This window comes from Rhinolophus sinicus, linkage group LG03 (genome assembly GCF_036562045.2).
Source record: "Rhinolophus sinicus isolate RSC01 linkage group LG03, ASM3656204v1, whole genome shotgun sequence".
Classification (NCBI taxonomy): Eukaryota; Metazoa; Chordata; class Mammalia; order Chiroptera; family Rhinolophidae; genus Rhinolophus; species Rhinolophus sinicus.
This window is the reverse complement of record NC_133753.1, coordinates 71,750,381-71,764,862: the sequence shown is the minus strand read 5'-3', so window position 1 is coordinate 71,764,862 and position 14,482 is coordinate 71,750,381. Positions and strand designations below refer to the sequence as shown.

At 43.4% G+C, this 14,482-nt stretch overlaps 1 protein-coding gene across 2 annotated transcripts; it reads left to right on the top strand.

Moving 5' to 3' along the window:
- Positions 1–356: 356 nt before the first annotated feature.
- On the top strand, positions 357–5,538 carry RNASE1 (ribonuclease A family member 1, pancreatic). 2 transcript variants are annotated; one of them, XM_074327977.1, is made up of 4 exons: positions 357–672; positions 983–1,040; positions 3,973–4,081; positions 4,805–5,538. In XM_074327977.1, exons 1-4 carry the CDS (start codon positions 372–374, stop codon positions 5,303–5,305), a joined length of 969 nt encoding a protein of 322 aa, XP_074184078.1. In that variant the 5' UTR covers positions 357–371; the 3' UTR covers positions 5,306–5,538. The 2 variants fall into 2 exon arrangements, with proteins under 2 accessions (XP_074184078.1, XP_074184079.1); XM_074327978.1 differs by lacking the exons at positions 357–672; positions 983–1,040 and adding an exon at positions 3,808–3,825 and having other exon boundaries at positions 4,809–5,538.
- Positions 5,539–14,482: the final 8,944 nt, after the last annotated feature.

Below are 14,482 nucleotides of genomic sequence, written 5' to 3'. Positions count from 1 at the left end.
TTCCATCCCCCACCTCCTCCTAGTCACATGGAGGAACTTGCTATTTTCTTTTCTTTTTTTAAAAGATTTTATTGGGGAAGGGGAACAGGACTTTTATTGGGGAACAGTGTGTACTTCCAGGACTTTTTTCCAAGTCAAGTTGTCCTTTCAATCTTAGTTGTGGAGGGTGCCATTCAGCTTCAAGTTGTTGTCCTTTCAGTCTTAGTTGTGGAGGGCGCAGCTCAGCTCCAGGTCCAGTTGCCGTTTCTAGTTGCAGGGGACACAGCCCACCATCCCTTGAGGGAGTCGAACCGGCAACCTTGTGGTTGAGAGGATGTGCTCCAACCAACTGAGCCATCCGGGAGCTCAGCGGCAGCTCAGCTCAAGGTGCCATGTTCAATCTTAGTTGCAGGGAAACAGTTGCAGAACCCACCATCCTTTGTGGGACTCGAGGAGTCAAACTGGCAACCTTGTGGTTGAGAGCCCACTGGCCCATGTGGGAATTGAACTGGCAGGCTTCGGAGTTAGCAGCACAGAGCTCCAACCACCTGAGCCACTGGGCCGGCCCAGGCTATTTTCTAAACATAGTGCTCTGCCACCAGTGTTTACTTCTCTTTCTGGACTTTTTCTTCTGTCTGAATTGCCCTTCCCTTACCCCAGTGAAAAAAACTGTCCTTCAAAGTCCTTCCCAAGGTAATCTTTGCTCTGAAATCTTCCTGATCCCTCCCACTCCACCCCTTTTCTCCCACTGCATACTAATAACCCTGTCCTTGTTTGTACCGGAGCTCTTACGAAGGTCTGGTTTGTATTACAACTCTAGGGGCTGCTTCTGTTGGGGAGAATTCTCAGCACTTGGATCTAAAATAAAGTGCTTGATTTAATTGCTTAGCTCTTCTTAGGAGAGGACAAGGTCTGTGGCTCTGATGGAGACTGCAGATTCCAGGCTCCCAGATCGCTTAGGTGCCCTGCCTTCCTCTCTTACCAGCTGTTTTCTTTCACACAGGAGTCCTGGTCAATAATAAATGTTATCAGAAGAGCTGGCACAAATGGACTACTCTTAGGTAAGGGATGGGGGCACTGGTGCTTGTCCTAGAAGGGAAGGGTGGGGGAGGATCTCCTAAAATGGAGGAAACCAAGAGACCACTGAACCACCCAGGCTGACAAGTAACTAGGTCTTCTCCTGTCAGGAACCGTAGACACCCAAGTCTCTATCTTTCCTCAGACACCATGGGCAATATCTGACCTCCATTTAAGAAGACCCAGGGCTTGGAGAATGTGCTCCGTCCTTGGGACTGAAGAAAACAGTTCTAGTGTCAGGAGGCTGGGAGGGGGAGGTGGGAGACCAGGGCCATTCTCTGTGTGTTCTGGAGAACAGGCTATTGACTACACCTGGTAAGCTCACACACACGTCAGGGCTGCCCCCTGGGAAAGTACAATCTGTTCCTGGTTGGCCTCCAACAAGGGCTCAGATGTTGGAACCCCTTTCTTTCCCAGTTAGATGTATGGGAGAGAAATGGGCTTGGAAAGAGAAATGGGAAGTCCTACAAAATGGGGATCATCAACAGGAATGATAACCGCACAGTCGTGAAAGCTTTTTGCCCTTGTGTAGTTGTCATGTGAGATGAAATGTTGGGGTGTGGGCAGGAGGCTTAAATTGGGAGAAGATTGTGCAATGTTTCGCTGGGGAAGGGGTTTCTCAGTTGAGGCCTATAAATGCATAGCTTATGACAGGCTTGAGGGGCCATGCTCTTTGTCCCCTAAGAGATGTTTTAGCTTCATAGGATCATAAAGTCTCCCAAGTCACTACAATACAAATTGAACTTTGTCTCCGTGGAATTAGGTCCAGAGCGTCCAGAGCCTCACTCCTGAAGAGGAGTCAGGGAAACTGTGCTTAACTTGGGAGAGGAGCAGATAGCTGCTTGAGAGAAAACGGGAGGCGTCAGTGGGCCCTTGCCACACAGCCTGTCTCTAAGGAGACTCTTTGGGGCTCAGAGCCCACAGATGCAGTGTAGTTCCCATCTTACTGGACTGCCTTTGGCTCTAGGAAGATTTCAGAGATTAATTTCCAGGCCTTCTGTGAAGGCAACAAAAATGCACTTTCCTTCACTTTCCTTCACGCCTGGGATCAGGCCAGTCACTGATATGGCTTTGTGATGTGATGTGATGTGATCTTGAGAACCTGCCTTGAACACTCAAGTTTGTCCTCTCTCCACCCTCTTGTGCTTCCTCACATGCACATGAACAAACTTTGTCTAGTCTCCTGATCTGTCTTTTGTCAGTTAATTCTTAGGCTCCCTGACATGAACCTAAATGGATAGGAAAAGTTTTCCTCCCAGCGCCACTCAAGATGATAAAAGTACAAGGACTAAGAGACAAACAAAACATACTGTGTTTCCCCAAAAATAAGACCTAGCCAGACAATCAGCTCTAATGTGTCTTTTGGAGCAAAAATTCACATAACACACAGTAATAATATAATATAATATAATATAATATAATATAATATAATATAATATAATATAATATAATATAGGGTCTTATATTAATTTTTGCTCCAAAAGACACATTAGAGCTGATTGTTGGGCTACGTCTTATTTTTTTGGGAAAACAGGGTAGGTGAAGGGTGGGGTGGTGGGTGAATTACGGGAACATTAAACTAAAAACTCATGCCATACTATGTCTTCCTAGACCCACTTCCACTTCAAAATTCATACACATCAGCAAACAACATTGACCTGACTAAAGATTTTTTGGATATCATGGGGTGAAACAGTTTTAAAATTTCCTTTTAAAGAATTCTGTTCTTTCTACCAAGGTCCCTCTCTTCCCTCCTCTTCCCCTTTCCTCCCCTCCCCAGGATTTTAAAACTGCCCACTATTTTCAGCTCAGGTTTTTATCAAAACAAAGGCCTGGAAATTATTTGACTCCACCCCCCTGTAAAAAAAAAGATCACCCAGTGTTATTTAAATAGATTCCTTTGGGGGGATCTGAACACCACCCCAAGTGAATAATCACAGAACTACTACCATTTATAGATTCTTTCTAAGCAGTACTTTAAGCACTCTGCTCATCTTACCTTATTTCGTCCTAACAATAAATCTAAAAGGTACATATTATCCCCATTTTAGAGACCTGGAAACTGAGGACCAGGGAAATAAATCAAATTCTGTAACTTGCCCATTTCTTAAGATGCTAAACCAGAATTTGGACTGAGATAGTCTAAATACAGAGCATGGAGGGAATTTTGATAATTCTCACTCAAGAGGTATCAAAATTGTCACCTAGCAAAAACAGATCTTGCTCTAGGAGGAAATTCTGCTGCTAAGAAATGTGATGCTCTCTATTTTTTCTTCAATAGGGATTTGGGATTTTGGTTTATCTTTAGTTCCTCTACTAAACTCTGACCTACGGGATGAGTGGTCACTGTAGATAAGAACTATCACAAACTCACCTTCAATATCTCAGGAGTATTAAAGTGGCCCAAAAAGGGTGAGGTCACATAGAGGCTTCCTTCTTCTCGACCTGTTCAAGCCCTTGGCCCTTCCTTCTCCAGCTCTGAGAAGCCTTCCAGCTAGAGACAGCTGGATACCTCTCCCTGATCCCCCCAGGAGAGGTGTTGTTGGGAGATGTGAAATTCTGGTCAAAGCCACTCCAGGACTCCTGGGGAGAGACAGGGCCTCCCTTTCCCTCCACCTCCTGTGATCTATGTTATGTGCCCTTTGCTAACTTCCGAGGGCTATTTGGTGAAAATGAGATAATAAGGAGTTGGTTGGGGTTTGAGCATCAGTGCTGTAGTGGCTCTCTCTGCTGCTCCTTGTGAACCAGCAGACAGATGTGATTCACATGGTAAGACAGGTCCCTATAGACAAAGACCCACCCTCCCCAGCAACCCTGAAAAGAGGGTGGCCTCGGTAACTCCCCACTCCTTCCTCACAATGCCCTTGTTTTCCTCTGGACTGAAACCAAGATGCTCCTCCCACCCTTCTCTACTAGGAAGCCAAGCCCCTTTGTAATCTCCATAAGGTCCACAGCCCAGGGATCCAGCGACTGCAGAAACTGGCCTTCCACTTGCTCTCTCCTGGAATCCAAGCTAGAGACCCAGGTAGTGGTCCAAGAGGTGGATTCAGGAGCTGCTTTTGCTTGAGGGTTGGAGAGAAGGGAGCTGGGGTGGGCGAGGATAGCACTGAGAAGGCTTGGATTAGGCAAACATCAGCTCGGGCAGAGCTGGGATTGGGGATGGAGCGCTAGGGCTGCAGAGAACCCATGGGGCTGGAGAAGGATGGGGGGAGGCAGCCCCAGGTGGGGGGAGGCGAACATCTCTCTTTGGAACACAAGGCGTCCCTTTGTGACGCCAGTGTCAGGCACTGGGTTGAGTTTCCTTTGTGTTGTCGGACAACAGGGCTCTGTCGGCCATGATCCTCTATGTCATGGTGGTATCAGGGACACAATTTGGCTCATGGTTTATTCAAAAGATCTTCTATTGAGCCACTAGAGCACTGAGTACAAATACATTTTATTTTTTAAATGTATTTTGGATTAAAAAAACAAAAAAAACACCTCCAGTATTCAAAGACAGGACTGCCAAAATTTAGGTTACTTCCAAGGTCACCACCCAGAGGGGAGGACCTCCTCTCTGTAGCTAGTGGGAATCAAATGCTCTTGGAGAAGGGTATATGTGAGTGTTCATTACTTGGAAAAGCTTGCGGGAATAGGGACATTTTTCTGGTTAACCTGAAGGGAGATTGTAAAGCAGGGAGGCCACACGTAGAGCCGGGGTTCTCTTTCTAACGTGATGCTTTCCCTCCTTTCTCCCTTTCCTGGCTAGGTAGGTTCCTCTTGGGGGAGTGAGGCCACCATGGCTCAGGAGAAGCCCCTCTTCCTGTTCCCACTGCTAGTCCTCATGCTGCTGGTGCTGGGGTGGGTCCAGCCTTCCCTGGGGAAGGAATCGCGGGCCAAGAAGTTCCAACGACAGCACATGGACCCTGACAACTACTCCAACAGCGACCCTAACTACTGCAACCAAATGATGAGGCGCCGGGAAATGACGAAGGGATCATGCAAGCCTGTAAACACCTTTATCCACGAGTCCCTCGAAGACGTCCAGGCCGTTTGCCTCCAGGGAAATGTCACCTGTAAGAATGGCCAGCCCAACTGCCACCGGAGCAGCTCCAGCATGAACATCACGGATTGTCGCCTGACTTCCGGCTCCAAATATCCCAACTGTGTGTACCGGACCAGCCAGAAAGAGAGGCACATCATCGTGGCCTGCGAGGGGAATCCATATGTGCCGGTCCACTTTGATGCTTCAGTAGAAGTCTCCATCTAAGACCAGACCAGCAAGATGCCTCACCTCATTATTGTGTTACCTGCCTCTCCCTTCTTCCTTCCTTGCCCTAAGGGAAATAATTCAAGTTAGGGCTCCTATCCAACACAGCTTGCTTCCCTGGCCTGAGGCTTGCCCTTGTGTGGTTTGGTAGGTGACAAGTGAGTTGTGAGGTGGGCCCCATGTTAAACCACTTCACCTCTTCTTTCAATAAAACTCAGTTGCAACCACCTGAATTCCTGAAGGTGTCCTTATCCAGGTTACTGTTCCTATGATTGCTTTCCTGCCAGGGGTGAGAACTGTAAATCTGGTTAACTTTGGTGAGCTGCGAATGGAATCATTAAATGCCTCCTATTCTGACCTGAGATCATTCCTTTCCTTGTAGATTTAGTGACCTGAGATCATTCCTTTCCTTGTAGAGTCTTTGATGCCAAGTATGAATTTTAAGTGTTGTGGAGGAGAGACTGTTCCACGATGGGACCTATGAGCTGGACCCAGGCCAGCACAGAGATTGCTTCCCACAAGCCCCCCTTAGAAACTGACCATAATCGAAATTTATTCTGATCCTAATCAATGTTCATTCTGACATAAATCAGGACCCCCTCGCCTGCCTCCTGTGACTTGCTAATTCCTGGAGCTGGCTGTTGTCCTGACCTGGTCAGGCGTGTAAAATAATTTCTGTAACTGGTAGCATTCACGTACTAGTAGTGGGTACTGAAAATATATTTTATTTTTTAAATGTATTTTAGATTAAAAAAAACCAAAACCTCCAGTATTCAAAGACAGGACTGCCAAAATTTAGGTTACTTCCAAGGTCACCACCCAGAGGGGAGGACCTCCTTTCTGCAGCTAGTGGGAATCAAATGCTCTTGGAGAAGAGTATATGTGAGTGTTCATTACTTGGAAAAGCTTGCAGGAATAGGGACATTTTTCTGGCTAACCTGAAGGGAGATTGTAAAGCAGGGAGGCCACACGTAGAGGTGACATTTCCCGTGACTGCCTCCTGCTTTTACCCTACATAATTCTTTGGCACCTGTCAAGTGCCGCAGTGATCCATTCTGTCTTGCAGCCACCCAAGGCATGACTTGTATGTAAGTGTTCCTTAATGAACTTTATTAATTAAAAACTGGAATGCCCAACCTCTTTCTTTGATCTTTCCCTGCCCTTACCTTAGGGAGGTACATTTTCAGTCCCTGGACCTTTCCATGGGTCTGTGTGTACTAACAAGTACGGGCTGTTTTGGATAAAAGGGAGCTACAGGGGAACTTGTCATCCTGGGTGAACTGATAAAAGGTGAAGCTCAAATCCTAAAATCGCTGACATGGGAGGAAGGACAGTGTGACCTCAGGAAGACCCTGCTCAGCCTCAGCGTGGAGAGGAAGAGTGTATGAAATTGTGATTCTAAATTTCTATTTTGTTTTTGTTTTTTTCTGAGGGAGCTATTATTAAATCAGAAAAATGGTCGTCTCTTACTTGGAAAGTTGGAATCTTCGATTTAGGAGCTAGAAGGGACTTTTGAGGGAGACTAAGTAGACTTCAGCTTGTATATCAACTAATTGGAAACGCCTGCCTAGACTGCTGCAGAAAAACTTGTAAACAGTGATGTGGTTGAAGAGTAGCCTCTACCACAGGCATGAGAGAGGTAAGAGCATATGTGCCACCCATTTGCCACCCTTGACCTAATGTAACCCCCACCCTTTACAGAGGAACAAAAAAAATCTCAGAAAGGTTAAGTGACTTCCTCATGGCTACTGCTACTGGTGTTTCCCCGAAAATAAGACCTAGCTAGACAATCAGCTCTAATGGGTCTTTTGGGGCAAAAATTAATATAAGACTAGGTATTATATCATATAATATAATATTATACTATACTATATTACATTACATTACATTACATTACATTACATTACATTACATTACTATTATATTATATTATAGACCCAGTCTTACAGTAAAATAAGACCAGGTCTTATATTAATTTTTGCTCCAAAAGATGCATTAGAGCTGATTGTCCGGCTAGGTCTTACTTTCCAGGAAACACGGTAGTTAGTGGCACAGTTGGGAGCAGACCCCAGGTTTGCTGGCTTCCGAGTCTTCCTTCTTTCTGCCACTAGAGTCTCCTCAAGAAGAAAATTCCCATCTCCCTGATTCAATACATGCTGCAGAGTCATGTCTCTCTTTCCCTGAGCTCACTGGCAATTCTCACAGGTTCCCAGACTACTTGGCCTGTGAGTCTGCTCAGTTCTTGGCAACTTGTCCTTACAGCCATAGAAAAGACTAGACTCGTCTTCTGTCATCACTTAATCATTTCACTTGACCCTCTATTTACCATTGCGTCTGGCTCTAGACAAGGTCATAGGAGAGAAAGTTCCTACTTCTAACCAGTTTGACCAGCTCTGTCATTGTCTTTACTACATTTATAAAGGTTGGGAGTGACTTTTTCTTATGTAAAGTGAATTCTTAGTTCTGGGGGCTTCTGTATGAGGAGGAAAGTGTCAATATAAGAAACATCCAAACCTGTAGAGAATTTTATGAGTTTATTTGAACCAAACTGACGAAAGTTGCGGGGAAGCAAAATCTCAACAAATTGAGAAAATGCTCTGGAGAATGGCAGTTTTATAGCTTCTTTTACACATTAGAATTAAAGGAGGAGACATGAACTCAATTGGTGGTAGATTTAGGGGGCAGGCGAAAGCAAAGTAGGGAAATCTCTGGGATTGAATACAAGTAAAATGGAGAGATATGTACTTCTTTTATATTGGGTACAGGATAGTTAATAATTAACATTTACAGGACTGTAGAGATGGTATTCAAAGAACAAGGTAACAATCAGGGGTTCTGTGGTCTCCTGCTCTGGTGATGTGGGTGTGCCCTAAAGGGTCTGGACAAGGAGATTATTCTGACATTTCAAAGATATGTTATCTTTGATGGAAAAAGAAAATAGACAGGCTCACTTAAGGTAAAAAATGATCTTTGTCCAGGAAGCTAGAGGCCAAGCATGTGACTACCCTCTATGACCTGCTTTTAGTTAGGAATTTCTACAAGTCAGACCATCCTGTGTGGTTACTTCTGGTCTCTGAGTTTGTAGGGCCACCATGCTGGCCTCCCCTGAGCTTTCCTATGTGTGCCCTCTTTTGTCCACAAAAGCCTACAGCTGAGAGGGGCCAGATATCCCTGCATTTCTAGGGTAATGGGGATCTCACTCCTTACCACCAGTGAGGATTGAAGAGGAAAAAAGGGAAACTTTTTAGATATGCTTTCTAGATCTGCTTCTTTATAGCCAGGATTTTTCTCAAGATCATCTCACCCTTGTTCCTCAGCCCAACTTTTCCCTCCTGCTAGTGCTAAGAGAACACTTTAATGGAGCGCTTGAGAATCCTCACTTGGAGTTTTGCTGCATCTATATCTGCACATTCACCAGTTCTGGCTTTTGGCTCCCTGCCCTTTCCAGGTGTTAATCGAAAAATAAAAAACAAAAATGAGAAGCAATAAGCATTTATTTGGGATCCAAAAGAATTGCAATTCGGAAGAACAAATTCAGGCAGTGTCATGAACGGGATGTAGCAGTCTCACACGTTTGTGTCTTTCAACAATGTCAGACTTTATTAGAATAAAGTCTGGATCTAGTCCTACTGACTCAGTTTACTACAGGTATTAACCAAGGCTCTGGCCAGAGTATAGCCTCCAATAGTCAAGGTAGAACTGTTTCACGCAAGAGGGTCACAAAGGTTTATTGTAAGCAATAGGGTTAGGCAAGGCGAGCAGAGTCATATGAAAGAAGGATGAGAAAGAGAGAGAATCTGGTGTTCAGTCAGAGTCCCTATGGTCCTGGGGTCTGTAGTGTTGGGCGTCAGGCCAGGTTGGTGAGATGGCCAGGAGGCAGGGCTTCACGTGCTCCATCTGGGAGGAGTGCAGGTGCAGCTGTCAGCTCATCAGTTGCAGCCAGAGTGATGAGCTGTCAGAGAGCTCTGATTTTATGCTCAAGACTGGATGCGGTGCACCCAGCTGCAGTCCGATAAAGCTCATCTGCAGTCCTATAAAGCCGTCCAGATGGTCACACTCCACCTGCATCTGGAGTTATGTGGTTAGGGCATTCACTGGGTAGGACTTTCATGTGATGCTCTGGCATGGCTGTCACTTTGTGACTGACATAACTAGCAAAATTATTAGAGTCCATTTTGTGTTCATAATTAATGCTCTATACAGGCAGAAACCCAAATAGTGTTTCCCCTTTACAGGAGAGGGGCTCAGGGTTTATGAGTCTCACTTATATGGGGAAAAGGGAGGAAGATGAGGTAAATTGTATTAAAGAAGAGTTTACTGGTGCTAAATGAGGTAGGGTTAGATTTGTACTCCATGGATTGGTTTGAGATTTGGCTAGAACTGTATTTCATTGATTGGTAAGTGATTCGATGATCAACAAAGTCCAATTTCATCAGTCCTTCCAAACAGGATATTCTCATTCTTACTGGCTTCTTGGAGTGATTGTGGTTTGGTCCAGTTTGGAAAATAAAGAAAAATAAGACATGCAGGGCAGTTCCTCTGAAATGGTTATTCCAGATCTATTTTAATATTGCTCCACTTGTGTTATCTTTCACACCATCCCACGGGACCACTGGGAGACTCCATCTGGGAAATACAGTGATAGGTGACAAAGGATGGTCCAGGGGTAAACTTGCACAGTCAGGGAGACAGTGGGGAGGGAAAGTGCTCTGAATAAGAGGAGACTAGGAGAGGAAAGATGGAGTCCTGTCTTGGAGGGGGCAGGGCAGTCAAGGAGAGAAACATTCATCTGGAGAAAAATCAGGGGTCTCTGTTCTGTGGGGAGACTATTGCTACCCCACAGATAAAGCAGGACTAACCCCTCCCACGAGACTAATCCAGGCAGATTAATCTTAAAATGGAGGTAATAACACGATAAGATGGGTATCTTCTTGAAGGCAGAAATGGCCATATCCAGTGAACTGACTGAGGGTTACTGTTGGTGTTAAACTGACATAATGACCATTGGTTGACATGAGCTTTCTAACTGTGAAATGAAAGCCTGCTCTTAATCCCCACTCTTGCCTTCGTAGACTGAGTCAGACCTCACAGAGCAAGTGGGCACACTAGGAGCTCTGAATCGATTCACCCAGGGCAGAAAGCACCTCAATATTGCTTCCGGGAATTGATCATGAATGTGGGACAGCCCTCCACATGCATGATTCGATGATTCATCATGGAGGTCCTACATACAAGATATGTCTTCTCCGCACAATGGTCAACCACTCCCCTTTGCCTACAAAAGAAATGCTGAATGTCTGGGCCTAGCAATTAATGACTATTTGAACAATGAATGACTATTCTTCACAAAACTGTGATGGCTGTCAAAAACAAGGAAAATTTGAGAAACTATCATAGTCAAGAGGAGCCTAAGGACACATGACAACCAAATGTAATGTGTGGTATCCTGGATGGAACCCTGGAACAGAAATAGGACGTTAGTAAAAACTGAGGAAATATAAATAAAGTATGGATTGTGATTGATAACAATAATAATAAATAAATAAAACAACCAAAACACCCCCCTACCTTACTCTGTCCTTGGTAGTGAACACTCCGGACTCCCTCATGGTGAGCTCCTTTGATTAAAACAGAAGCTGACACACAGCGTTAATGGAATTCCAGACACTGACCAGCAGCCTGCACTGAGATCGTGCCTAATGTTAATTTAACAACTGTTGTTCATTAACTGTCTCTACAGCGTGCTATAAACCACAACCACAGAAGGGAGAAGAGAATATTTCTGTATTTGTCATAAAAAATGGGGCCATAGACTGTTATATTGCTCAATAGTTTCCTTCCTAGATTTGTATGACAAATTTTCCTCCCTTGGGTATTTTTGTGATAAATGAGGGAAAAATTTGAGTTTTAATTCAACCAATTCTGGTTTTAAATCTTAGGTCTGCCCCTTACTAGTTTTGTAATTTGGGCAAGTTTCTCTCTGAACCTCAGCTTCCTCATCTATAAACTGACAATAATAAGTGTCTTGCAACAACATGGATTCTTCACTACTCAAATCAAGTAGCATCATTTCCTCAGGAAGTCATCCCTGACCTCTCACATTTACTCAAACTCCTTGCTAATAGAGTCTCATAATATGTCTTGGCAATCCCACATCTATATATACCTTGGTAAAAATTTTATACATGTGCACACAGAGAAATGTATAAAGATATATATTGTAACACTACTTGTTAGAGTGAAAATTTGGAACGATCCCAAATATCCACCAACAGAAGACTGATTAATAAATGGTGGTTTGTTAATACAAAGGAAACAAAATAACACATCAGTAAAAATAAAGGAACAAGAAATACACATTTTGATGAGTCTTAAAAACACTGTTGAGTGAACAAAAATAGCAAGTTGCAGAATTATTTATACCATATGATAGTATTTATGTAAATTTATTTTAACATTGCACACAGAAACACTCTATTTTGTTTATAAATATATATATGATGTAAAAGTGTAAAAGTAGCACTGGATACACACTAAACTTTTGCCTGACCAACTGGTTACAATTGTTCATAAATCTGAAATATCCATGATCCCCTCCTTGGGTTTGATTAATTTGCTAGAGCAGCTCACAGAACTCAGGGAAACATTTACTTAAGCTTACCAGTTTTATACCCATAAAAGATGTGACAAAGGCAACAGATGTACAGACAGATGAAGAGGTAGATAGGGCGAGGTCTGGGAGGATCTGGAGCATTAGGACCTTCTGTCCTGGAGGAGCTGGGGTCCACCACCTTCCTGGTATGTGGATGTGTTCACCACCTGAAAGCTCTCTGAACCCCATACTATTGGGATTTTATGGCGGCTTCCTCATGTAGGCATGATCAATTATTAACTCCATTTCTAGCCCCTCTTCCCTTTTCGGAGAACAGGGGGTGGGGTTTGAGGCTGAAAATTCCAAGCTTCTAGTCATGGCTTGGTCTTTCTGGTGACCATCTCCCATCCAGGAGCCATCCAGGTGCCCACCCAGAGTCACCTCAGAACAAAAGATGTTCCCAGAGCTCTTATCACTTAGGAACTTACAAGGCTTCCAGGAGCTTTGTGCCAGGAATGGGGGTGATGGGAGTCAGAAACCAATATATATTTTATTTTATCTCACAGGGATCTAGTCCTATATTTTTCTACAAGCTCCCGGGTGAATTTAATATGAAAGCAGAGTTGAGAGCTGCTAGGACATTTGCTGAATTTGTTTCTAAGCTCTGCCTACTTTTGGACCATTCTATAAAGTCTGTCAGGTTATTTAAGCTGATTTAGGGATACAGCTAAATGAATTTCTGACTTCGTCAATTATCTTTACTCTCCCACAATACAAAATTGCATGTAGAAAAAAGCAAACCTGGGAGAGTCTCCATCTCAGTCTAATCCATTTATTTAAAACTAACACCTGCTAAGAGTTTGAGCTTGAGAGATTGTCCCAACGTTACCCTCATTCTTACTCCATCCTTGAGTGATGACAAAGTGATTACAACTGTCGGGGGAGGGAGGAGTGGGAGAAGGGAGGCGAGGATTAGACATTGCTCTAAGTCTCTAAAAGATAGCACTCATATTTTGGTTTTTAACTTTTTGTTGCAAAATATTTGCAGTGTTTTTAAGGTCACAGAAAAAAATGAAATAAAATATATACCTCATATTTAATTTTGCTTTTTTAAAATTATATTTCACGTTCTCTAATGTTTCTAACTATCCAAAATGTCTGTAGCACATATTTCTTCAATCCACGAGTTCCTTTAAATGTGTAAATAACAACAATGTAATTGAGCTGTTTGATTGAAAAAAATTCAGTCTTTTACTAGGTTATTTTCTCAAATAATCTCTGGACATGTCCAGCTAAGGCTTATGTGGTACATAGATCCCTTCTGATTACCACTCAGGTCAACCCATGCCATCTAAAAACCCCTTTTCTTGTGCATGCTGCTACTTTTTTACACTGGTTCACGCCAAACATGAACACAGATCTTTCCCGTCATTCCCCATAGGCTTTACTTAAAGACTCTGAAACTGTAAAGTTTAAATGCAGTACATCTTAAAGTTGAATACTATTTGAGAGCAGCTCTAAATTGGAGAACTCAAATCCCACTATAGCATTCTGCATACTGGGTACCAACATTCTCAGGTGCCAAGTTGTTATGGCCTGCTTCTCTTCCAAATTGGATGGCCTTTGACTATCCATCACGCTTGGAATCCAGGCTCCTGAAATCTGAAATGTTGTATGCCATTCTTTGTTTCTAAGACATGACGTAAATGTGTGGCATAAACAAATGTGAACCCAATAGCACATCTATGAAAAGAATAGTCTGGTTTGGAAAGAATCATTCTGTATCACTGGTAATTGACATACTTGTAACTACTTCAATATGTGGCCTTTCCAATAGGCATTGTCTTTGGCTGCTACTCAAAGACTGTAACTCTACAGAGCACTTTGACTTATGTTTGCCTTCTAACTCTACAGGTTATGGGCCAATAACGCCAGAGGTTGACAAAGAAACTGAAACTCCCTCTGTGAAAGTGACCTATGAAGGGGAACAGAGTAAGTCATCCCAAAATATGCCACTTTGGCATAAGGATTATTTTGAGCTGATTATTTTCAGGAACTGCAGACACAGGAGAAGCTCTGAAAACAGAGTGGAAGTTACCCTTTTATAAGGGAAGCTTATATTAGAAAGGAGACCTGTACCAGGAAGAAAGCCTTTACCAGAGATCACTTCTTCTTCTGGGAGACTTATCTCCATGGCAAGACAAACTTTGTTTACCATACATTTATTCTTCTCTCCTTCCTGTGATTGCCTTCCTTCCTTTTGAAGCCCTAGACCCCTATCCTTTTCCTCAGCTCAAGAGGGCATATAAGGCTCAATCCTCTGGCCACCTTTTGAGTCCCATATCTTTATGGGGCTCCCATATATACATACGTAATTAAAATAGTTTTCTCCTATTAATCTGTCTTTTTATTATAGGGGTTCTCAGCCAAGAACCTAGAAGAATAGATGAAAAATTATTTTTCCTATCCTACACCTAGAGCCAAAATAGTTTTCCTTGGAATACTGGCATAGGCAGGTCTAGATCTCTCCAGGCTGGCAATAGTGTGAAACAGATCTCAAACAGTCATACTCACACTCATTAGAA